This window comes from Moschus berezovskii, chromosome 21, assembly GCF_049115385.1.
Source record: "Moschus berezovskii isolate FMDL1 chromosome 21, NW_MosBer_1.0, whole genome shotgun sequence".
Lineage (NCBI taxonomy): Eukaryota > Metazoa > Chordata > Mammalia > Artiodactyla > Moschidae > Moschus > Moschus berezovskii.
The window spans coordinates 68282229-68306252 of record NC_142480.1 but is presented as its reverse complement, the minus strand read 5'-3'; the positions used below and the strand labels follow the sequence as shown (position 1 = coordinate 68306252).

At 37.4% G+C, this 24024-nt stretch overlaps 1 protein-coding gene across 7 annotated transcripts in view; it reads right to left on the bottom strand.

Moving 5' to 3' along the window:
- UBE3A (ubiquitin protein ligase E3A) overlaps window positions 1–24024 on the bottom strand; it is a 97117-nt gene that overhangs the window by 37515 nt on the left and 35578 nt on the right. For 3 of the 7 annotated variants that reach the window (XM_055417661.1, XM_055417663.2, XM_055417666.2), the window contains one exon: window positions 20217–20261. The exons of 1 other annotated variant lie outside the window; for it this stretch is intronic. In XM_055417661.1, coding sequence (XP_055273636.1) covers window positions 20217–20218 — 2 coding nt within the window. In that variant the 5' untranslated portion in view covers window positions 20219–20261. Of the gene's footprint in view, window positions 1–9688; window positions 9706–20216; window positions 20262–21777; window positions 21978–23545; window positions 23666–24024 lie in introns of those variants that run through there. 3 more of the 7 variants (XM_055417659.1, XM_055417658.1, XM_055417657.2) reach the window with 3 other exon arrangements.

Genomic DNA, 24024 nt, shown 5'->3' with positions numbered 1-24024 from the left:
CTTTGCCAACAAAGGTCCATATGGTCAAAACTACGGTTTTTCCAGTAGTCGTTTATGGTTGTGAGAGTTAGACAATACAGAAGGCTGAGCGCTGAAGAATTGATGCTTCTGAACTGTGGTGCTGGAGAAGACTCCTGAGGGTCCTTTGGACTGCAAGGAGATCCAGCCTGTCAATCCTAAAGGAGATCAGTCCTGGGTGTTCATTGGAAGGATTGAGGCTGAAGCTCCAATACTTTGGCCACCTGATGCGAAGAACTGACTCACTAGAAAAGACCCTGATGCTGGGAAAGACTGAGGGCAGGAGGAGGGGACGACAGAGGATGAGATGGTTGGATGGCATCACTGACTCAATAGACATGAATTTGAGCAACCTCTGGGAAATGGTGAAGGATAGGGAAACCTGGCGTGCTGCGGTTCATGGGGTCACAAAGAGACATGACTGAGCAACAACAAAGATGACAGGCACACGGCACCACCTTATCTGCTTGTTTGTAAATTTTTAAAGTAAATCATGTGGGGAAAATACTGTTGCCATACTGCAACTTTTTTAGAGAGCAGATCAAGTAAATGGCAGAGAGAATGGTTTCAGCCATCAATGAAGGAAAAGGAAAACCATCATCATCAATGATACAAATACCATGTTTGCTGATTCAGTTTTTGGAACAGTCCAGTACTGAACAGAAACAAAAAAAACCAAAAAACCCTATAATAATAAGAGTTATACTCTGATCATATTATGTACAACAACTTAATTTGTCTATTAAGGAAACAAATACGAGGAAAGTATGCTAATGTTCCTGTGCCAACAGCAAACCACTGAAGGCAGAACCAATGAAACAACTGCCAACAATATAACATGGAAGTTGAAAATGATCTTAAATTGAACATAATAGGAAGCTGGAAAATAAACAATGAATACAAGAACAAAGACAATGAAAGAAACAGCAACCATCAGGGGACGTCCCTGGCAGTTGAGTGGTTAAGACTCCACACTCCCAATGCAGGGGCCGTGTATTTGATCCCTGGTTGGGGAACTAAGATTCAGCATGCTGCATGGTGTGACCAAAAAAGAAATAAAGCAACTATCGGAAACTGAAGATGTATCAGTGAACAATGAGCAAACAAGACTGAAATTAAAATTAAAAAGAATGATAGAACTTAAAAGAATCAGGAACTGTGACTGCAGCATAAAAACTACTGGTGGACAACGTACAGTATAAATGAAAGGAGATAAAAAGGCAAAGATCAAGAGAACATGTGAATGTTAAGTATAAGGACTTTAACTGAAAATAAAGTCAAATGATGATGTGAGGAATCAAGACATCAGAGACAAAACAAAAAGGGCCCAAGACTTGTATCATCAGTCTATAAAGCTAGTAACCACTGTTTACTAGCCTCAAAGTAAGCAGAACACCTTTGTTTCCTTTAGGATGTTCCCTTTGTAAATGTGCCATCCCCTTTCCCAAAGTTTTACTAAACATAAAAAAATTTTAAGAATGACCAATGTTATCCTAGATATTAGTAGGCCTTATAGAAACAGATTCAACGAAAAAACATCTGTGACACAGTTATGATCAGGTTTAAGGTAGTGTCTGTTACAATGGACATGAATGAATTATTAAACTATTTGAATTGTGAACTCATTATTACCATGATCCAAACAACGAACCATTAACTACAGAATAAGATATAGTTTCCACAAAAAAGTTTTTAAATTGGTATATTTTACTTTAGAAATATGTTTAACAATAACTCCTGAGTACTCTTTTTACTGAGGCTGATAATCTCAGTGCCTAAATAGTTTCTTACACAGTATTCACAGAAACTGTAGAATAAACATTTATACAAAATTACTCATCTTAAAAAATCTTTTGGTTTTTTAAACAGCGTGACATTTTAGAGTGAAGTATAATAAACAAACAATAAAATATATCCATCCATCTCCCTCCAATTAAGATCTGAAAGGGAAAGGAATACAAAGCACATTACTGTAGAGCAACTACTAATTCTCTGTGCTGATCATGAAATACGGTCTTTGATTTCTGTTTCTGATTCAAAGACAATCAAGACAAAACTTGTTCCATGACTAATTACGCACTTGAGTGTCTACCATGTATCAGGCAATATGCTGTAATTTCTGTGATAAAGATCTGGCTGGCTATTTTGCAATTCTAGATAGCTGGATCACCTATAAAAGAATCGTTTTGTTAGGGAGTTAAGAAAACCTTGGAGTTATTTAAAAATTAAACAGATTTAATATACACTGCTGAGAAAACACCTAGAGTTCTGTCAGTGTTAGGGTGAAAAAATTATTAAGACAGATCTTTTAATTTATACTAAAGATTATTTAATATATATCAAAGTTAGTATTGTATAGATGATAAATGAACCCATAGATATATTCCTCCATCAACTGAACTTTACGATTACTAAATTATCTGAGAAAAGATAAAAAACTAACCAGCTAACCAGAAATGAGTCAGCAGGTAGAGAAAAAGGAAGCACCAGACCGATTCTCCCACAGAAACTCTGACTTACATGTGATGCCAAACTTTTTTGAGACCTCCAAAACCAGTTAGAAAGCTGCAGGTACCCTCAGCAAACTCAAAGACTAAATCAGCCAGAAATGTGTAAGAAAAGTTATTCCATATCAATTGCCTCAACCTCTCCCCAAGTAGCACAGTTCACAATAGTGATGAAAAGCCTAATTTGCAACATCACCCTTGGATAAGGGGGAAAAAAAAAACAGAGAGAGAGAGAGAATTCCAATGTCCAACATTTCAGTTTCTCAAGGGGCTGCACAAGGGACTAGTTTCTGTCTAGCCTAACTCAGAGAACTGGACCCAGCATACACTGGATGCCAAGGGAAAACAAAAGGCAGGTCTCTGGCTTGCTGCAGCCCCAGAGAACCTTAAGTGTGACAGAAAGACACAAGAGAGGGCAAAAGACTATACACTCTTGAAAAAAAAAAAAACCAAACAATAATAAACCCCTTCAATTGGGAAATTACAAGGACAAATCCAGAGAAGATGTACCCCCTAAAAGATTTTAGAGGTACCAAGATTCTCTAGCTATGCTGAATGATGTGATCCTCCCTTCTATGAAGTCAGTACATGAAGAATGGGAGAGAAGGTTAAAATCCACAACAAGACACATAAAAAACAGAATCATGACCCAGTCAAATGAACAAAATAAAGTTCTAGAAAATGACCTTAAAGAAATGAGTTCTACAAATTAAAATGACAAAAAAAAATTCAGTATAATTGCCATAAGGAAACAAAGTACAACAGAACAGAAATAAAAAACTTGATGAAATCATGATGTATGAACAAAATGAGAACATCAACAAAAATACCAAAAAAGAACCAAACAAAAATTCCAGAGCTGAAGAATATAATAACTGAATTGAAAAATTCACAAGAGGGGATCAATGGCAGATTTGATCAAGCAAAAGAAAAAAAAAAAATCAATGAACTTGATGGGTGAATCTTTGAAATTCTTGTCGGAAGGAAAAAAAGCAAAAAAAAGAAGAAAAAAGAAGAAAGTCAAAGGGACTTACGGGATGGAATATCATCACGCTGACCAACATATGCATTGGGGAGTACCAGCTAGAGAAGAGAGAATGAAGCAGGCTAAGTGAAAAACTAATAGCCAAATGCCTCCCAAACCTGAGGAAGAAAATGGACATCTAATTTTAAGAGGCTCTGCTGCTGCTGCTAAGTCACTTCAACTTTGTGCGAACCCATAGACGGCAGCCCACCAGGCTCTCCCGTCCCTGGGATTCTCCAGGCAAGAACACTGGAGTGGGTTGCCATTTCCTTCTCCAATGTGTGAAAGTGAAAAGTGAAAGTGAAGTCGATCAGTCGTGTCCGACCCTTAGCAACCCCACGGACTGCAGCCTACCAGGCTTCTCCATCCATGGGATTTTCCAGGCAAGAGTACTGGAGTGGCTTGCCACTGCCTTCTCCGTTAAGAGGCTCAAAGGACTCCAATTAGGATGAACCCAAAGAGGCACACAGTAAGATGCAAAATAAAAATAGAGAGAGAATCCTGAAAGCAACCAAACAGAAACAACTGGTCACACACAAGGAAGCTATCATAAGACTATAAACAGACTTATTAGCAGAAATCTTACAGGCTAGAAAAGAGTAGCATGACATATTCACAGTGCTGGAAGTAAGTAACTTTCAACCAAAAACACTATTATTTGGCAAAACTGACTTTGTAAACACAAAGGAGATATAAAGACCTCCTAGCATAAAAAAAAAAAAAGCTGAGCTAGTTCATCACCATTAAACCTGCCTTACAAGAAATGCAGAAGGATATACGACAAAACAGCATCTGAAAATATAAAGCCTTCTGGTAAAGGTAAATTTATAGAGGTACCAAGGTAAATTTTAGAGGTACCAAGATTCTCTAGCTACGCTGAATGATGTGATCCTCCCTTCTATGAAGTCAGTCCATGAAGAATGGGAGAGAAGTAATACTGCAATGGTGATGAGTATATCACCTTATATTCAGGTAGAGTTAGAACAACATTAAAAAAAAAAAAAAAACAACTCAACTATAAGGACTTTTCTGGAGGTCCAATGGTTAGGAAACCATCTGACAAGACAGAGGACACAGGTTCAACCCTGGTTAGGAAGCTAAGATTCCATCTGTTGCCAAGCAACCAAGTTCTTGTGCCGCAACTACTAAAAAAGCCCGCGCATCGCAACTAGAGTCCACGCACCACAACAAAAGATCTGACACAACGCAGCAAAGATTCTGAGTGCTGTAAATAGCACTTGACATAGTCAAATAAATAAGTACTTTTTAAAAACTCAGCTATATGTTACCGTATATGAAATACAAAAAGGTGTGATTTATGTCATAACAAAAATGAGAAACATGTAAAGTTTTTGTATGCAACTGAAATAATTATTTGTTTAAAATACATCACTACTACTGTAAGATTTTATGTAATCACTGTGGTGAACACAATGGTAAATACCAGCTTCCCCAGTGACGCAGTGGTAAAGAAGCTGCCTGCGATAGCAGTCACAGGAAACACAGGTTCAATCCCTGGGCTGGGCAGATCCCTTGGAGAAGGTAATGGCTACCCACTCCAGCATTCTGGCCTGGAGAACTCCATGCACAGAGGAGCCTGGCGGGCTATAGTCCAGAGGGTCACAAAGAGTCAGACACGACCGAAATGACTTAGCACACAAACGCAAAGAAAATACTTAAAAAAGACGCACAAAGAAAGGAATCAAAGCTGTAAGAAAAAACAACAACAACAAAACACAAAGGAAGACATCTCACAAGAAAAAAGGGGAAAAATTAACTATAAGATATACAAAAATCAATTAGCAAGATGGCAACAGTAAATCCTTTCCTATCAGTACTTACTTTAAATAATGGATTAAACTCCTAATCAAAAGATACAGAATGGCTAAAGGGGTTAATAAATTTAAAAAAAAAAGAAAAAGAAAAACCCAACTGTGGGGAAGAGCGTAAATTAGCCAAGATGGTATGTTCAGGCTCACTTGCCCCAGGTTTTGTAAACAGTGAGCGTGCAGCAGCTGAGATCACTGATCGCACTATTCATGTGTGTCGTGAGGCACTGCTTTGTGCTGTCGGCACACGTTGAGCTCCACCTACAAAGTGGCGGCATTACTGCTGCATCACGGCTGTGCCCATGGGGCCAGCCTCGAAAGGCGAGAGTACAGCAGGTCTGCTGCTATGGCTGCTGCGCCAGTCAGACAAGAATAAAGAATAAATGGGTCCGCAATCCCTATGCCTCCTTGAGTTTTCTTCCAGCTTCCCCACTTGTGCCTTGTCCAACATGGGTTCAATGAGCAGTGTGCACTATGAGATACAGTGAGACAACTGGCGTCATGAACAGGATCAGCAAGATACCAACTAAATGCTGTATATAAAAGAGTTACTTTACAGAGACAAGGACATACATATACAAGTTGAAAGTGAAATAAAGAAAAAACATACTGTGCAACTGATAACTGAAAGAAGGCAGATAATATATGAGAAAGTAAAGACCTATAAGTTAAAAACTGTTATTAAGAAAACAAAGGACATAATATACAATTGTAAAAAATGGGTCAATTTACCAGAAAGATACAACTAAAAATATATGTGCAGAGCACTGAAATAAACTAAGGAAACAGTGACAGAATCAAAGGAAGATACAGACAGTAACAATTATAGTAGGACATTTTAGCACCTCACTTTCAATAGTATATATATATATATATATATATATCTACCTGACAAAATTGTTTGGGAGACAAAGGACTTGAACACTATAATAGACTGAATGGACCTAACAATCAAATAAAAGACGCTGCACAAAACAACGGCAGAACCTACATTTCCTCAGTTGCACATGATTTCCAGCAAAGAGCACATGCCATGCCACAAAACAATCCTAGCAAAATTTCAGAAGATGGTGATCATACTGTGTCCTTCCCAACTGCAACAGAATGAAATAAAAAAATCACAATTAAAAGGAAAACTTGAATAGCCACTATGGAAATTAAACAACACAATCTGAACAACCAATGGGTAAAAGAAGAAATCAGAAAAAAAAAAAAAAATTACAGAATACCTTGCAAGAAACAACTATGAATGTATGGGACGCAGCAGAAGCATGGGCAGTTCACAGTGGTAAACACCCACATTAAATAAGAGAAAAGACCGCAAACCAACACCCTAATTTTAGACCTCAAGTAACCAAAAAAAAAAAAAACTAATCCAAAATTAGAAAGAAGGATACAATGAAGATTACAAAGAAATGAAATACAGCACAGACAAAGAGAAAAACTAACCAATGACAGCTGTTTGGGGGGAATGTCAAGAAAATCATCAAATCATTTGCTAAACCAAGAAAAAACTCAAATTTTCAAAATCAGAAATGAAAGAAGATAAATTATAATGATGCCACAAAAATAGAAAATATCATAAGAGACCATTAACAACAAGATACACCAATGAGCTGAATAACCTTAAAAAAATGAGTATATATTTCTACAAAAGTCCAAAACAATATAGTTTCACTGGAGAATTCTACCAAAGATTTAAAGAAGAATTAATACCAATCCTTCTCAAACTCGTCCCCCAAAATCAAGAGGATACCCTTCCAAATTTACCTATGAGGCCAGCATAATCCTGATGCCAAAATGAGACATATGAGACAAGAAAAATATACACCAATAACCCTGATGAATATGGATGCAAAAATCAATAAATTACTAGGAAGTAAAATCTGACAAAACTTTCAAGTTATACACCACCACCAGGTGGGATTTATTCCTGGAATGTTAAGGATGTTTCATCATATGAAAATCAATCAATCAAAATACCAAACTGCCAAAATGAAGGACAAAAATAACATGATCATCTCAACTGATGCAGAAAAAGCATTTGACACCCTTTCATAACCAAAAGTCAAACTAGACACAAAAGGAAAATTCCCTCAACATAATAAAGGCCATATAAAAAGTCCACAGTCAGTATCATGCCCGATGGTGAAAAACTGACAGCTTTCCCTCTAAGATCACAAACAAGGCAAGGATGCCTACTCTAATCACTTGTTTTCAACACAGGATTCCTGGCAATCCTAGTCAGAGCATTCAGGTAAGTAAAACCAATGAAAGTATCCAAATAGGAAAGGAAGAAACAAAATTATCTCTGCCCACAGGAAACCATAAAGATTATACACACACACAAACTGTTAGAACTAATAAATGAATTTGGTAAAGTTGCAGGATGCAAAAATCAGTTTTGTTTCTATGAACAATGAAAAGGAAATTAAGGGAATATTCCCCTCCAATCAGCATCAAAAATAAAATTCTTATGGGCAGCCTTATTGAAGGAGGCAAAAGTGCATTGAAAATGCATTGAAAATGACAACACACTGCTGAAGAAAACTTAAAGACACAAACAAATGGAAAGTTATCCCGTGTTCACCGACTGCAAAACCGAAGTGCTGTTAAAAGGTCCATGCCACACAAAGAAACCTCAAGATTCAATTCAACCCCTACCAAAATCCCGATATTTTCTCAGAAATGGGAAAAACAATCCTAAAATTCATATGGAATCTCAAAGTATGCCAAATAGCAAAAATAAACTTGAGAAAGAATGCCAAAGGCTTCACAATTCCTGATTTCAAAACATCTTTACAAAGCTACAGTAACCACAACAGCATGGTACTGGTATAAAGACAAGACATACACACCAAATGGAACATAACAGAGAATCCAGAAATAAACCCTTAAAACATAACACTCAAATGATCTTCAACAAAGGCAGCGAAGGTACACAATGTGGAAAGAATAGTCTCTTCAAGAGGTGCTGGGAAAACTGAACATCCCTACACAAAGAATGAAGCTGGACCCTTAGTTTATACAATACAATATAAAAGCTAACTCAAAATGGATCAACATAAATATACACGCTGAAACTACTAAACTCCTAGAAGAAAACACAAGGGGAATAGTTTCAGGACATAAGATTTGGACAATGAATTCTCTGATATGATACCAAAAGCATAGGCAACAAAAGCAAAAATAGCCAAATGGAGCTATATCAAACTTAAAACTGTGTATGAAATTTATGTAACCTACTAAGAAATGTAAGTCTTTTGGAATTTACTGACTATGGGCTTTCAGGACACTTATTTCCTGACTTCCTTTCTCTCTGGCTGTTCTTCAGATACTTGCCTTCCTAATCTAGAAATGTTTATACTCCCCAGGGATGAGCCATTAGACATTTTCTCTTTTGTATTTCTCTTTGGACACTTTCATTTTTCAAGGGTTTAGCAGTACCTGATGACTTCCAAATGTCTTCTTCAATATATTTCAAACTCTGCCTGAGAAAATAGAACTATTATTTCAGGTCTCATGGCTATTTTTTATGGGCTCTTTCTTCAGGGAACTGTTTAAGGGGTAGGGGGCTGGGGGAAACCCAGAAGATTTTTAACATCACAGGGACTCAGGAGGTATGGCAATATAAAAAGAGGCAATTTAGCCAAGATGAATTGCAAAGGATGACAGGAACGGATGACACAGAGGGTGGGAAGATTGTTTTAGATAAGAGAAATGAGTGAGTGAACACAGAAGAGCCTGAGAACATGGTCTTCAGACCACTGGATGAAGTTCAGTAGCATAAAGTTCAAGGAAGGACTCAAAGACTAAGCAAAGGCAAGGAGAGGCCAGATTATGGGAGAATTTTTAAGACATGATAAGGAATTCAGATTTTAACCAGCAGAGGAGTAATCTTACAAAGGTCAGTAATTTTCTTCCCATAAACATACATATATACTTTATCCGGCAAGAAGTTTCAGAATATTCACACACTTTTCATAAACTGCTAAATAAGAACATCCGCAGCAGGAGTCATTAAAGGGTTTTAAGTAAGTCAATGACTAAGTCAAATCTGCCTTTATGATAATTCCATGTTTTAAACTGGGACCAAAACTGGCAAAACTGGAGGTAGGCAATCTAGTTAGGTTCAGTTCAGTTCAGTTCAGTCGCTCAGTCGTGTCCGACTCTCCGTGACCCCATGAATCACAGCTGACTACTATTAGAGACCAGACAAAGAGTGAAGTAGCAGGAAAGAAAAGAAAACTGATGCAAGAAACATTTAAAAGATGTATACGAAGGGGTAACGAATAGAAAAAGCTGAATACCTAGGTTTTCTGGGACGGGCACCTGAGTAGAAGGTAGTGTTACGAGCTGAAATAACAAAAACAATAAAAATTCATTAACACAGTGAGTGGTTTTGCACATTATGGCCTTTAATCCTCACAAAGTATTCTAGGAGAAGGACTATAAACTATTCCCACTAACATTTCTTAAAATCTTTTAAGGACATGTACAATATAATAAATAAAACGCAAATTCGCACTAATTAATCCTAAAAACCGCTTTGCTGGAGTACTTCAACAAAATAACAGGGTTGTGCTCACTCTACCTTCTGAGAAGACTCAGTCAGAGGCATTCATCCCTACCATGAACCAGAAGCATATCTCCTTCTATTTAAAGATTCAGCTTAGTATCATATCATTTCAGGATCATGACTGCTGCTCCCACAGTTACCTGTACCTATTTTCAGTACACTTTATAATAAGTGCCTATTAATTACATGGTAAGCTCACTGAGACACATGATCTGACCATTTATCTACAGTTACGTTCTCACAACCTAGTAAATTTCAGAATCTCAGTGAGGATCTCATTTTCTCTCCTGATACTGTCTAGAAAGCAGTGTCAATTAACTATTTTTTTTCTAGTACTTAACCACGAAGGGAAACAGGTATCAGGATACCTCCCAGTTCCTTAGGAGTATCAGGAGCACACAAAAGTATATGCAAAGGCTCAACCTGGAGAACAAGAACATGGTATCAGAACCCATAGGAGAGAATCCTGGAAACAGAAGAGCTATCTTTATTTTGTATCTTTTACTTCAGAATGTATTTCAAGACATTATTTAATTAAAAAATGTTTTTATACACATACAAGTATATTTAATTTGGACTTGTATATAAATATTTTCTTCTACTCCACAGACAAAAGAGCATCTAAGCTACATCTCAACTTCTGATTTCTGGTTCCACAAGCTAGAAAGTAATTACTCCAATCCAGTAACAAATAAAAAGATGAAGAGAGACAAAAGGACTCCACAACTCTTCTTGGATTCCTAAATGAGGGAGAAGTATAAGGCCAAATGTCCCTAATACTGAGAGACAGGCAAATACAGGAGTCATAGTTTACTGAAGCAGAGATCCACAAGCAGGAACCCATGACAGGACAGAAAAACCTTAACTGTAATTGACAAACTCCTAGAGGCTGGGCCTTAAGAAAAGCTGGAGTTAAAAACTCCAGAGGGAGGGGCCAGTCATAGGGGAGCCCCCAGAGTTTTTATGAGAATTACCCCAAGGAGCTTGAGCAGGTTCTCAGAGCTAGTACTGAGAAAACTCCTCTCATGCTTCTAGCAGGGGGGCAGAGAAAGCAACCATTTTGAGATATACCAGTGCCCTCTCTTCTTATCAAGGCCTGTCCTCAGGCAAAAATACTTTACCCTGATGGGATATTATCAAATGCTTCCTTTCCGCTTACATCTTACTATCACATTAGTTAGTTAGTGTTAGTCACTCAGTCGTGCCCATCTCTTTGCGACCCCATGGACTGCAGCCCACCAAGGTTCCTCTGTCCATGAGATTTTCCAGGCAAGGATATTGGAATGGGTTGCCATTTCCGGCCTAGTACAGAAATTCCTTTTACTTGGGAAATCATGTCCAGCTATCAAGAAAAAATTACAAAGCATATTAAAAGGCAAAAAACACTATTTGCAACCACAGAGCAAGTGTAAGAATTAGAAATGGCAGAGATGTTGGAATTATCATACCAGGAATTTAAACCAACTAAGAGCTAGTTAATATATAATTTACTAAGCTTTAATGAATAAAGCAGGGCTTCTCTGGTGGCTCAGACAGTTAAGAATCTGCCTGCAATGCAGAATACCCAGCTTCAATCCCTGAGTGGGGAAGATCCCCTGGAGAAGGGAACGGCAATCCACTCCAATGTTCTTGCTTGGAGAATTTCATGGACAGGCGCCTGGCAGGCTACAATTCATGGGAGTCGCAAAGAATCGGACACAACTGACTGAGTGACTAACACACAAGTTGGATTATTGCAGGACTGCAGTCTTGGTAATTCACCATATCAATAAACTAGAAAGGAAAAACCGTATGATCTTTTCAATGAATAAAGTAGACAGCATGTAAATGTAAGCAGAGATGGATATCCTAAGAAAGAACGAAAACAAACCTCGAGATCAAAAACACTAACAGAATTTTAAAATGTCTTCTGAGGGCTTAATAGTAGGAAACAACTAAGAGAAGAATCTCTGAATTCAGATATTATCAGCAGAATCTTCAAAAGCAGAAATGCAAGGAGAACAAAGACTGACAACTGTGGGGCGCGATGGACGCGCACAGCACACACATACTGACTGCGGGGCGCGATGGACGCACACAGCACACACACACACTGGGAGCACTCGGAGAGGAAGAGAGGACCATCAGACGTTCCTGAAACGGCCACTGAGAAATGTGCCTAAACTAGCATCAGACACCAAGCTATAGATCCAGGACGCTCAGAAAACACCAACCAGGAAACATGCCCACTCTATAACCCTACACTTAGGGATATCATTTTCAAACTACAGATAATCAAAGAGAAAGAAAAAAAATCTGAAAGAAGCCAGAAGAGGAAAATTCCTTACCTACAAAATATCAAAAATAGGAATTATATCTGACTTCTCCTCAGAAACCATGAAAGGACAGGGAAATTAAATATATTAAGTACTAAGGGGGATAGGGGGAATGGAGAAAGAAAAATTACCAACCTAGAATTTTATACCCTGTGAAATTCTTCAAGAGTGAGGCAGAAATAAAGACTCAGACAAATAAAACTTGAGGGAATTTGTTGTCAGCATACCTGCCTTGCAAGAATGTTAGAAGAAATTCTCTAAAGAGAAGGAAAATGATACAGATTGGAATATCAAATTTACATAAAGGATGAGTACTGATAAAGAAGTTAAAAGTATACAGACTGGGACCTCAAATTTACATAAAGAAGCACAAGCACTGATAAATAAGGAAGTGAAAAGTAAAAGAAAACGTTTTATTTTTCTTAATCTTAACTAATCTAAGACATACAAGTTGTTTAAAATAATATCAACTATATATTTGGTTTATGAATACTTATGTATGTGTACATATGTGTGTGTATCTACTCAAGTATGTGTGTACGTTGTTGTTGTTTAGTCACAAAGTTGTATCTGACCCTTTCACAACCCCATGGACTGAAGTCCGCCAGGATACTCTGCCCATGAGATTTCCCAGGCAAGAATACTGGAAAGGGCATCTTCCTGACTAAGGGATTGAACCTATGTCTTCTGCACTGAAAGGTGGATTCTTTACCACTGATTGAAAGAGTGGATCAAAAAAACAAGACCCAATTATACATTATCTGTACTTTTACATATAAAGACAAATAAAAATTAAATAGGGAAAATATATACCATGCTAACAATGATCAAAAGAAAGCAAGAGTAGCTATATTAATTTCAGCCAGAGCAGACTCCAAAGAAAAGTTATCAGGGTCACACCTCCTAGAATAAAGAATAATGGAAATGAAAACAAACATAAACAAATGGAACCTAATTAAAACTTTTAGCACACCAAAGGAAACCACAAACAAGATGAAAAGATAACCTTCAGAACGGGAGAAAATAACTGCAAATGAAATAACTGACAAAGGATTAATCTCCAAAATATACAAGCAGTTCATGTAGCTCAACAGCAGAAAAACAAATAACCCAAGTCAAAAAATGTGCAGAAGATCTAAATAGACACTTCTCCAAGGAAGGTGAACAGACGGCCAATAAACACAGGAAAAAATGCTCAACATCACTCGTTACTTAGAGTAATGCAAATTAAAACTACAAGGAGGTATCACCTCACAGTGGTTGCAATGGCCATCTTCAAAAAATCTTCAAACAATCAATGCTGGAGAGGCTGTGGAGAAAAGGGAGCCCTCCTGCACAACTCGTGGGAATGTAGACTGATACAGTTACTATGAAGAATAGGATTTCTTAATAAACTAGGAATAAAACTACCATATGATTCAGCAACCCCACTACTGCACATACACCCTGAGAAAATCATAATTAAAAAAGATACATGCATGCCAATGTTCACTCCAACAGTATTTATAATAGGTAGACAATGGAAGAAATCTAGATGTCCATCAACAGATGAATGGATAAAGAGGTTGTGGTACACACACAATAGAATATTACTCACATATAAAAAGGAACACATTTCAGTCAGCTACAGTGAGGTGGATGAACCTAGAACCTGTTATACAGAGCAAAGTCATTAAAAGAGAAACAATATATATTAAGCATATATACAGAGTCTAGAAATATGTTATTAATGAACCTATCTGCAGGCAGGAATGGAGATGCAGATCTGTGGACACAGCAGCCGGGAGAGGGTAGGACAAACTGAAAGAGTAGCATTGAAACATATATTACCATATGTAGAAGAGAGCTAGTGGGAAGCTGCTGTGTAATACAGTGAGCTCAACTCCGCCTGCTCTGTGACAGCTCAGAGGGGTGGGATGGGGTGGGGCTGGGGCAGTTCAAGAGGGAGGGGACTCACATATACTTATGACTGACTCATCTTGTATGGCAGAAACCGATACAACAAGGTAAAGCAGTTATCCTCCAATTAAAAATTAAACAGAGGAAGGCATCAGGGCTAAAAGGGGGCATAACACAAGGAGAAATGGGTCAGTTCTCCAAGATAATATCGCAGTCCTTAATGTGTATGCACCAAACAACAGAGCAGCAAATAACTTCAGGCAAAAGTGAAAGAACTACAAGGAAAACCAGAGCAATCCACTACTACAGTCGGAGACTTCAATGCCTCTCTATCAGGAATGGGCAGGTGGAGCAGGCAGAAAATCATTAAGGACACAGCTGGACTCAAGAGCACCATCAATCAACTGGATACAACTGACATCTCTGGACTATTTCATCCAACAATAGCAGATTACACATTCTTCTCAACCTCACATGGAACAGACCACATTCTAGGCCAAAAAACACACCATAACACGTTTAAAGAACACTAGACTTCCATGCTGGTATTAAGTGAGCCAGACAACGAGAAATCAATATGAAACCAGTCAAACGACATTAAATCCCATGAAGATAAATACAGCATGGGAAAAGGAATAGGGAAGACAGGATATGACCTTTCTTTGAAGAAAACTGGTCAAGGAAGGTCTCTCTGATAAGGATCATTTGAGTGCTCTAAAGCAAATGAGAAAGGAAGCCATGTGGTTATCAGAGAGAAGGATCACAGAAAACAGGCACACATCTTAAGAACACCAAATCATTAAGGGCAAGAGCTTTATAAAGCAAGTGAGGATAAAAATGGGCAAAAGAAAATACAAGGGTCACAAAAGTGAAAGGAAGCACACAGAGCCTTCTAGATCCTTGGACTTTACTCTGAGAGAGAGACCTTTGAAAGGTTTTGAGCGTTAAGTAACAGGGTTTAATAACTTCAATCTTTGATCCAGTAACAATTAGCTATCTCCATTTACATTATGGTTGGTGTACTATGTGCTGAGTCGCTCAGTGGTGTCCCACTCTTTGTGACCCCATGGACTGTAGCCCGCCAGGCTCCTCTGTCCATGGAGATTCTCCAGGCAAGAATACTGGAGTGGGTTGTCATGCCCTCCTCCAGGGGAACTTCCCAATCCAGGTCTCCTGTATTACAGGCAGATTCCTTACTGTCTGAACCACCAGGGAAGCCCAAGAATACTGGAGTGGGTAGTCAATCCCTTTTCCAGGGGAACTTCCTGACCCAGGAAACCAAACCAGGGTCTCCTGCATTGCAGGTGGATTCTTTACCAGCTGAGCTACCAGGGACGCCCTATGAAGTTCTTACCTATAGAGAACAGATAATAATGGCCTGAGGGCTATGGCCTTGGTCATGCCAACATTTAGAAAAAAAAAAATAGGATTTCCAAATACTGAACCATAAATCACTTGATACACTTACCCTCGGTTCCCTTTACAGGCTTAATTATATACCTAAAAACATAGCCGAAGTGTTAGAGATAAGGTTGCAGAGTAACTACCAAAGACAAGAAATCTGAAGTTACTAGAATTGCTTTGAAATCATTAAGAAAATTAAAGAGTCTAAATTCGTATGTGAAAAAAGACTACTACATGGTATGTATGAATTTAAACAAAATCCAAGTATATTATATAACTGAATAAAAAGATATGGGTTATTGTGTCAGTTCTATTTTGAAGCTAAACTATAAACTAGCATGCAGCTGTTAAAAACTATGTTTTTCTGTGCTCTAGGAAATGGGTGACACTAGGAATTTCTAAAAACATGCATATTCTTTAATCTTATATAATTATTTAAAATGTACTCAAGGTGTTCCCTAAAGGATATCAAATGCAAATATATCTCAAAGTGGTAAAAAAGAAAAAAAAAAAAAGAATCATGCTTTAATAAATATAAGATGTTGCCAATAATAAAACACACTAGTTAATTCTTAGATAAGAACAAGAATCCTTCATCACCTATTTTGTATAGCAAGACACATCAGCTTAAGGTAGAAGAAATCTTACTAAACCTCTGCTTAGTCATGGTTTCTACAGGCACAGAAACTTGAGAAACTGTGGCAGACATGAAAACCTAGAGCTATGGTCTCATAATTATGGCCAGAAGCTTAGAAATCTTTGTCAAAACATCATGGAAGATCTAATTTCCAGTTACTCCATCTTACAATGGGCAACAGCATGATACCTTGCTAAACTCAACCAGAACTTAACACCACAGTCTCACTTGGAACCTCACGATAAACATCCTACCACACCTCACACTCTCGCCATACTACAAAACACAAGCCTCGTCTTTCCTTTTCACTCTTTACTCTTGATGCATCCATCTAACTTCTTCCATCAAGATCTCCAGAAACACACTCATGGTATCTTCAATAGCTTTATAAAATGTTTTCTCAATCTCTTAGCTTTCACTGAAACCTAACTTGCCCCCTGCATTTCTTATAATTCTTTTAAGTGAGGTTTCCACAGACAACTCAAACCCATAAACATACCGTTATCCTTCTTATTCATTGTATTAAAAAAAAAAAAAAGCATAACACAAACACAACTTATACTTAGAAACTTTCTGGTCAATTGCACCCATTTACTAAAGCCTTTATTTTGCCCCAGTTATATCATTGGCATTGTGACTTCAATGCTTGTATGCATGATCTATCCCAACCCTTGAGCCCCCAAAATAGTTGACTTTCTTAACCTGAGGGTCCCTCATCTCCTCTCAGTTTCAGCCAATCACTACCTCAGGCTCTGATCATCATCATCTATGCTTGTAAGAGTTTCACTTAAACTGAAACTATCTTTTTGACCCATCAGGCATTTTGCAATCAGCCCAACATCTTCATCTGGCACCACAACCTTTCCAATAGTGGCCATCACCAATGACATGTAAATTCAACTACTGCAATGTTAACACTCTACACACATGCCACTCCCATCTGCTCTAACAGCCAATGGTGAAATACCATTCATCTTCTGGATATTACAGAAAAGTCGTCAGACTGCAAGTATGGATAAGTTAATCTTAGCTGAGTACTCTGTTAGCACGAGACTTTCAATATCTGGTCCACTTCACCCATTTCCCCCAAGAACTTTCCAAGTTTTCAGTCTTTTAAATAAATCCCCTAACCAAACTGAGTTCTACAGAGCTACTTTAAAATGTTTCTTAAAAAGTTACATGGTCAAAAAACTATAGAGATATACCCGTGCTCCTATTAGGATGGCTTACAGTGAAGGAAAAAAAAAAAAGTAATTACAAATGTTGAGAATGTATGGAATTATAACCTCTGTGCATTATGTGGTCAAAATGTTAAAGTGGTACAGCCACTCTAGAAAACAGCACGAAGGTTCCTTGCGCAAAAAATTAAAAATAGAACTATCATATGATCCAGCAATCTGACTTGTGGGCATATACCCAAATAAATAAAAGCAGGGTCTCAAAGAGGTATTCGGACATTGCAGCATTATTCACAAGAGCTAAAACAAAAGCAACCAGTGTCCATCAGCAGATAAATGGATAAAGGAAATGTTACATACATATAACAGATTATTCAGTTCCTAAAAGGGAAGAAAATTCTGACATACACTACAACATGGATGAACCTTGATATCATGCTATGTAAGTAAAATGAGCCAATCACAAAAAGACAAACACTGTGGGCACTCAAAGTATACGAGGTATTGTTGTCCAAATCAAAGAAAGTAGAATGGTGATTGCCAGGGTCTGGGGAGAAGACTGAATGGGGAGTTATTTTTTTTTAACTGACAACAGTTTCAGTTTTGCAAGAAGGAAATACAGAGATGATGGTGGCAATCACTGCACAATAATATAGATGTAACTAATTACCACTAAATTGGACATTTTGTAATGTGTATTTTACCACACAAAAAAATTTTAAGTTACATGGACACATATGTTTGAAAAATACATTTCATAATTCCTTCTTGGAGATGCACAATGTATATCATTTTAAAGGATTTTTCACTGTTTTCAGAAAAGAAATCTGCTGTTTAAGTCTGTATGTCCCAAGCTTAATCAACAATGAAACCACTTCTTCCAGAAGCACACAGTGGTGTAGCTGACCTAATTTACTAAGAAAATTGACAGTTTAGGCACAATGGCTTTGACTTCCCCATTCTTACCTACCAATACATTTAATATCACATATTCATCCTTCCCTCCCTCTTCTAGTTTCATATGGGTCTCTGCTCTTATTCAAGAGAAATCCCTATACCTAGATTCTTCATTCCAACCCTTACTCCCTTAAAGCCCTGCTTCAATAATCACCATCTCTAGTTAAACTTTTATTTTAAACTTCTTATATTCTCACAACTAATCACTGAAGCCTTATCTACTTCACTTTCTAAATACTTTTCTTTAAACCAGAAAACTTTATCTTGAATTCCTAATATACTACTGCCCTTATTTAGGCTTTCATTGACTAAAACTTGGTCATCCTACCATATGATTTCTTCAATCCTGTTTCCTTGCCAGCAAAGTTACTAAATATATATATGTATCTAACAAGGTTACCCTACTTAGCAAATTCTTTCAGTTCAGTTCAGTTCAGTTCAGTCACTCAGTCGTGTCCGACTCTCCGCGACCCCATGAATCACAGCGCACCAGGCCTCCCTGTCCATCACCAACTCCCGGAGTTCACTCAAACTCATGTCCACAGAGTCGGTGATGCCATCCAGCCATCTTATTCTCCGTCGTCCCCTTCTCCTCCCGCCCCCAACCTTTCCCAGCATCAGAGTCTTTTCCAGTGAGTCAACTCGTCGCATGAGGTGGCCAAAGTATTGCAGTTTCAGCTTTAGCATCAGTCCTTCCAATGAACACCCAGGACTGATCTCCTTTAGAATGGACTGGTAAGATCTCCTTGCAGTCCAAGGGACTCTCAAGAGTCTTCTCCAACACCACAGTTCAAAAGCATCAATTCTTCGGCGATCAGCTTTCTTCACAGTCCAACTCTCACATCCATACATGACCACGGGAAAAACCATCAGTGATCAATGCAAAGAAATAGAGGAAAACAACAGAATAGGAAAAACAAGAGATCTCTTCAAGAAAATTAAAGATTCCAAGGGAACATTTCATGCAAAGATGGGCTCGATAAAGGACAGAAATGGTATGGACCTAACAGAAGCAGAAGATATTAAGAAGAGGTGGCAAGAATACACAGAAGAACTATACAAAAAAGATCTTCAAGACCAAGATAGTCACGATAACGTGATCACCGACCTAGAGCCAGACATCTTGGAATGTGAAGTCAAGTGGGCCTTAGAAAGCATCACTATGAACAAAGCTAGTGGAGGTGATGGAATTCCAGTTGAGCAAATTCTTTACTGACTCCCAAATACCTATGAGAGACAGGCCAAGGCCGTTCACATACCATGCAAGCACCTAGTCCTTTTTATCTAGTCTCATCTCCTTTAATTTCCCACCTTTCGGTTAGTCTATAATCTAAAAATCCTCAACTGCCTACTGTTTCCTACATTTACTATGCGGCTTTGTAAGTGCTCATGTTTCTGCCTAGAACATGCTAGCTAACTCCCAGGCACACTTCAAGACTTAACTTAGCCCTTCCCTGATCATCCCTGTTTTCTGCCATGTGGATTAGGTCCCTATTGCATCAAGGTACCTGAGTACACTGGTACTTCTTTATGTTCATGTTCCATCCTGGGATCCTTCTACCACCATGAATGAAATAATGTGCTTCCAGGTCTTTCACACTGAACAGACTAAAACTTCTAGGGGAGCAAAAATATGTAAGAATCCAGGGGTATGCAAATATCTGTCTAGAAGTAGAAATATAGTAATATGTTACCAAGATTTAGAGGTATTTATTTGGTAGGGAAAATTAGACATGTGTATTCCTATCTTCCAATTTCCTTTCTAAAGTAATACTCTCTTTAACTGGAAATTGTTTTCAAAAAACGTGATACCATGTAAAACAATCTAGAGCAACTTAGACACCACAGCCTCAACCAAGTTACACTTACATTCGGCTAGCTTCAATGTCGTCAGATTGAGGTTCTCCTGATGATCTGTAAAATGCAATTGAGAAAAGTTAAGCAAAATATTCCATATTTCAAAAAACGAGCAAACATATTATTTTGGAAGACAAACTTGAAACCAAGATTTAGTGGGTTAACAATTTTTTAAAAGTTCAACATGAGAAAAAAGTGATCAGATCAGATCAGATTGCCATACAACACATTTATCATAAGGGCTAGACTAATAAAAACTCAGTTCATTTTTTTTAAGGAAAGGAAACTAAACACTATTTAGATACCAACGTACAAATCAATGTAACAAATCATAATTATTTACAAAGTCAAATATTTATAATAAAAACATACAACGATGAACCCGTCTGCAGCCAAGTTATCAGTTATTCACGGCATCAAAGGCATTCACCGGTATTCGTGGTCCCAAACTTTAGATGAAGTATCGGCAAACTACTGCCTGCGATGACAAACTAAGGCCTGGGTCAGCCGCCTATTTTTATAAACTTGTTCTGGCACAGAGGCATGCTCATTCATTTACATACTGTCTATGGCTGCTTTTATACTACAAGAGCAGAGCTGAGAAACTTACAGACACGTGGCCCACAAAGCCTAAAATATTTATTACCTGGCCCTTTAAAAAAAAAATCTGCTAATCTCTGCTGTAGATAATACAAATTTAAACCTAACAGCCTCATGAATTTTGAGACACTCAAGTCTGATTTACCATTCTGATCATAATTACTTTATTTCAACAAAAGTAGCTTTCCCTGAAAATACACTGGCAGCATGTGTACCTGTCAACTGTATTCTAGGGTATTAAAAATCTTGCTGTGGATAACTATGAATTGACTTCAGTTATAAACAGCTGCCAGTTTTTTTCTACTTTTTCAATATACTGCTGCTATTTTAAGTAGAAATATTCGAAATTCTAAGACAGTAAGAAGTCTATTATTTTCATTCTGGGGTATGAACCAATTCTGCCTACCCCACCCAACATGTTAAAAAAAATAAATTCCTATTACTCTATTCACTTTTATAACCAGCATCAGTCAACATATATTAAGGTCAATCAACATAATACTGATTTCTAACACTTTCAATTCACAGAAAAGGTAAAATATTTTTTAGAGGTCAAAAACTAAATTTTCAAACTGATATTACAAGGACTTGATTTGTAAATTTATCACTGACTTGAGACTTCAAATTCCAAACAACTTTTAAGAAAAGAATCTTAAACTCAGAGCCACCAGAAAAGAAAAAATCTGTTTCCCATATTTCTCAGTTTTAAAAAAGTCACTTCCTTATCACTTTCAAAATTATCCCTCATTGCAGTGGTCCACAGGAAAGAATGCAAAAAAATGTAAGAGTCCAGCAGCTCAAATATTTTAGATCTTCTTTGCAGTATATTCACATTTTCAATTTTGCACAAAATAATATTAGAACTAAAACCTGGGGCATGCTGGAGGTGGCAGTGACTTGGCAGTGACACAAATGCAAAAATTTCACTCCACCCTCTCCCCCAGGGAGCAAGCAAATCACCTTTGTGACACACCTGGTTTCCACCAGCCTTGTGGGTAAGTACCCCAAGATTGCTTCCAAACTTGTATCTCTCAGACAGAAGAGCTAAAAAGTGATGATAACCCCATGTACCAGCTGACTCATTTTTGAAAGTGCGACCGACCCTCCAGCATCAGATGTCATACTGTAAGGAGGCAGAGCAGGCTTGCAAAACAAAAAATAAACCTGCTGGCTCTAAGGGAAGAGAGGCAGATTAGAAGCTTTTAAACACGCAGGCGGCAAAATTTTCAAAATTAACAGGGAAAGACAGAGGGGGGGAAAAATGAGGACACATTGACAGGGAAATTAAAGTACTACTGCAAAAAGGTAAGATGCAAGCAAGAGGAAAAACAAATCCAAGTCTCAGAAGTACAATTTGTAATTACTGTAAAGTTTTGAGATTCTGAAACGGAATAGAGATTAAATACATCAAATTGTATCTACATTCTAATTTCCAAAGTCTGTTCCCTAGACAAGAGAATATGTAAACATTGGCATCATTTAATATTAACATGTATTAATGTAACTACCAAAACCACTTTAAAGTCAAACCAAGTAATTTAAACCAATTCAAGAAGAAAAAAAGAATAATAAAAATTGAAGACTATTACCTTAAAACAATCTACCGTAAGACTCTTAAACATAGTGCATTTGTTTTTTCACTCAAAACGGAAATTGTTTTTAAATCAAGAAAAAGGTTATGAATATACACTGAACTAAAAGAAGCACTTATCTTATAGTGAGTAATAAGTAATAGTACCTGCCTGTATAAATTTCCAGTTTTTCTCTTATTGTATTCTGTCTGCAATATTCTAAATAATTTACCAGAGAGTATCCTAAGGTTAGGATCCAAACACTCAAATTTATAAAGTACATAAGATCTGGGGGGAGAACAGATATATGTGTAGGTATGGCTAAGTCCTTTTGCTGTTCAGCTGAAACTCCCACCACATTGTTAACTGGCTACACCCAAATACAAAGTAAGTTTAAAGTTTGGGGGGAAAAAAAATTCCAAAACTCCAATAAATAAATAAAATACCTAAGATCTAACAATAGTTTCCAAGCTTTATTTTAGCCCCTGAAGAGTCTTTATTCTTTACTGTCAAATGCTGGGAAGAAAGGATCTGGTTGTTCAGCCACTCAGTCGTGTCCAACTCTTTGCAACCCCATGGACTGCATGTAGCACACCAGGCTTCCCTGTCCATCATCTCCTGGAGCTTGCTCAAGCCCATATCCATTGAGTCAGCTGTAATTTTACCAAATTAAGGACATAAATCAAACGAAAAAACCCAAAAAGTACTGACTTAGGTTAACCTAAAGTATGTCAGAAAAACAAACCAGAAGAGAGATTTTTATGCGGTGCAGCTTCTCTGGACTGCAAGCCCCTCCTTTAACTTCCACTAACTCTCTGGGACAGAAGAGTATACCAGTGTTATTAAAACTCTCAGCACATGAAAAGCATACTTTAAAATGTAATATTAAGACTTTTTTCATAGTTTTTTCTAATCTTCATAATAAAATCTTTATTTAAAACTTGGAATTTTTTAGAAATACTTTCCTATTTATTCATACAGATAGGTCTGGGGAAAAGACGCAAAGTATTTTAGGAAGGAGATTAAATGGAGAAGTGGGTCAACTCGTAGGTCCACTATTCTTAGCAGTCAGTATCCCTGCCAACTATACATTTTCTTGCTTTTTTTTTTAACAGCATGTATTTTACAATGGCAGCCTTTTAAAGGCTGTAAAATAACATTCAAAATTACCTTTTACAAGCTGTGGCCATTCGGTGACATCAGGGTGATCACAGCTTTGAGTCACTGATTAAAAACAGGTTGTCACACCAGTCTAGCTGCTAACTTGATCTGAGCGTAGGTTTAATAACTCTAATAAATTAAACAAATCTTTAGTTAGAACACTTTATAAACTCAAGTCATTGTTCAAAAAAAATTTTTCACAGGTTCGAATTAGGTGCCAATGCAACATTCATCAGAAGAATAATTATAGAAATGCTTTCAAGAACTATTTTCCAGCATTTTTTCCTTAAATTATTTCTTCACTTGAGAAAACATGACAATAATCTTGTACTTTTATGAAATGTCACAGTTTACAAAAGCACTTTGGTAAACACTATCTTAAATCTCAAAACAACTTTGGCTCTAACCTATACCAAGTAGGTACGATAGAATTTTAAAAAAACAGAAAACCAAAGCAGCCTTAGAGTGATTAACTGACTTGCCCAAGA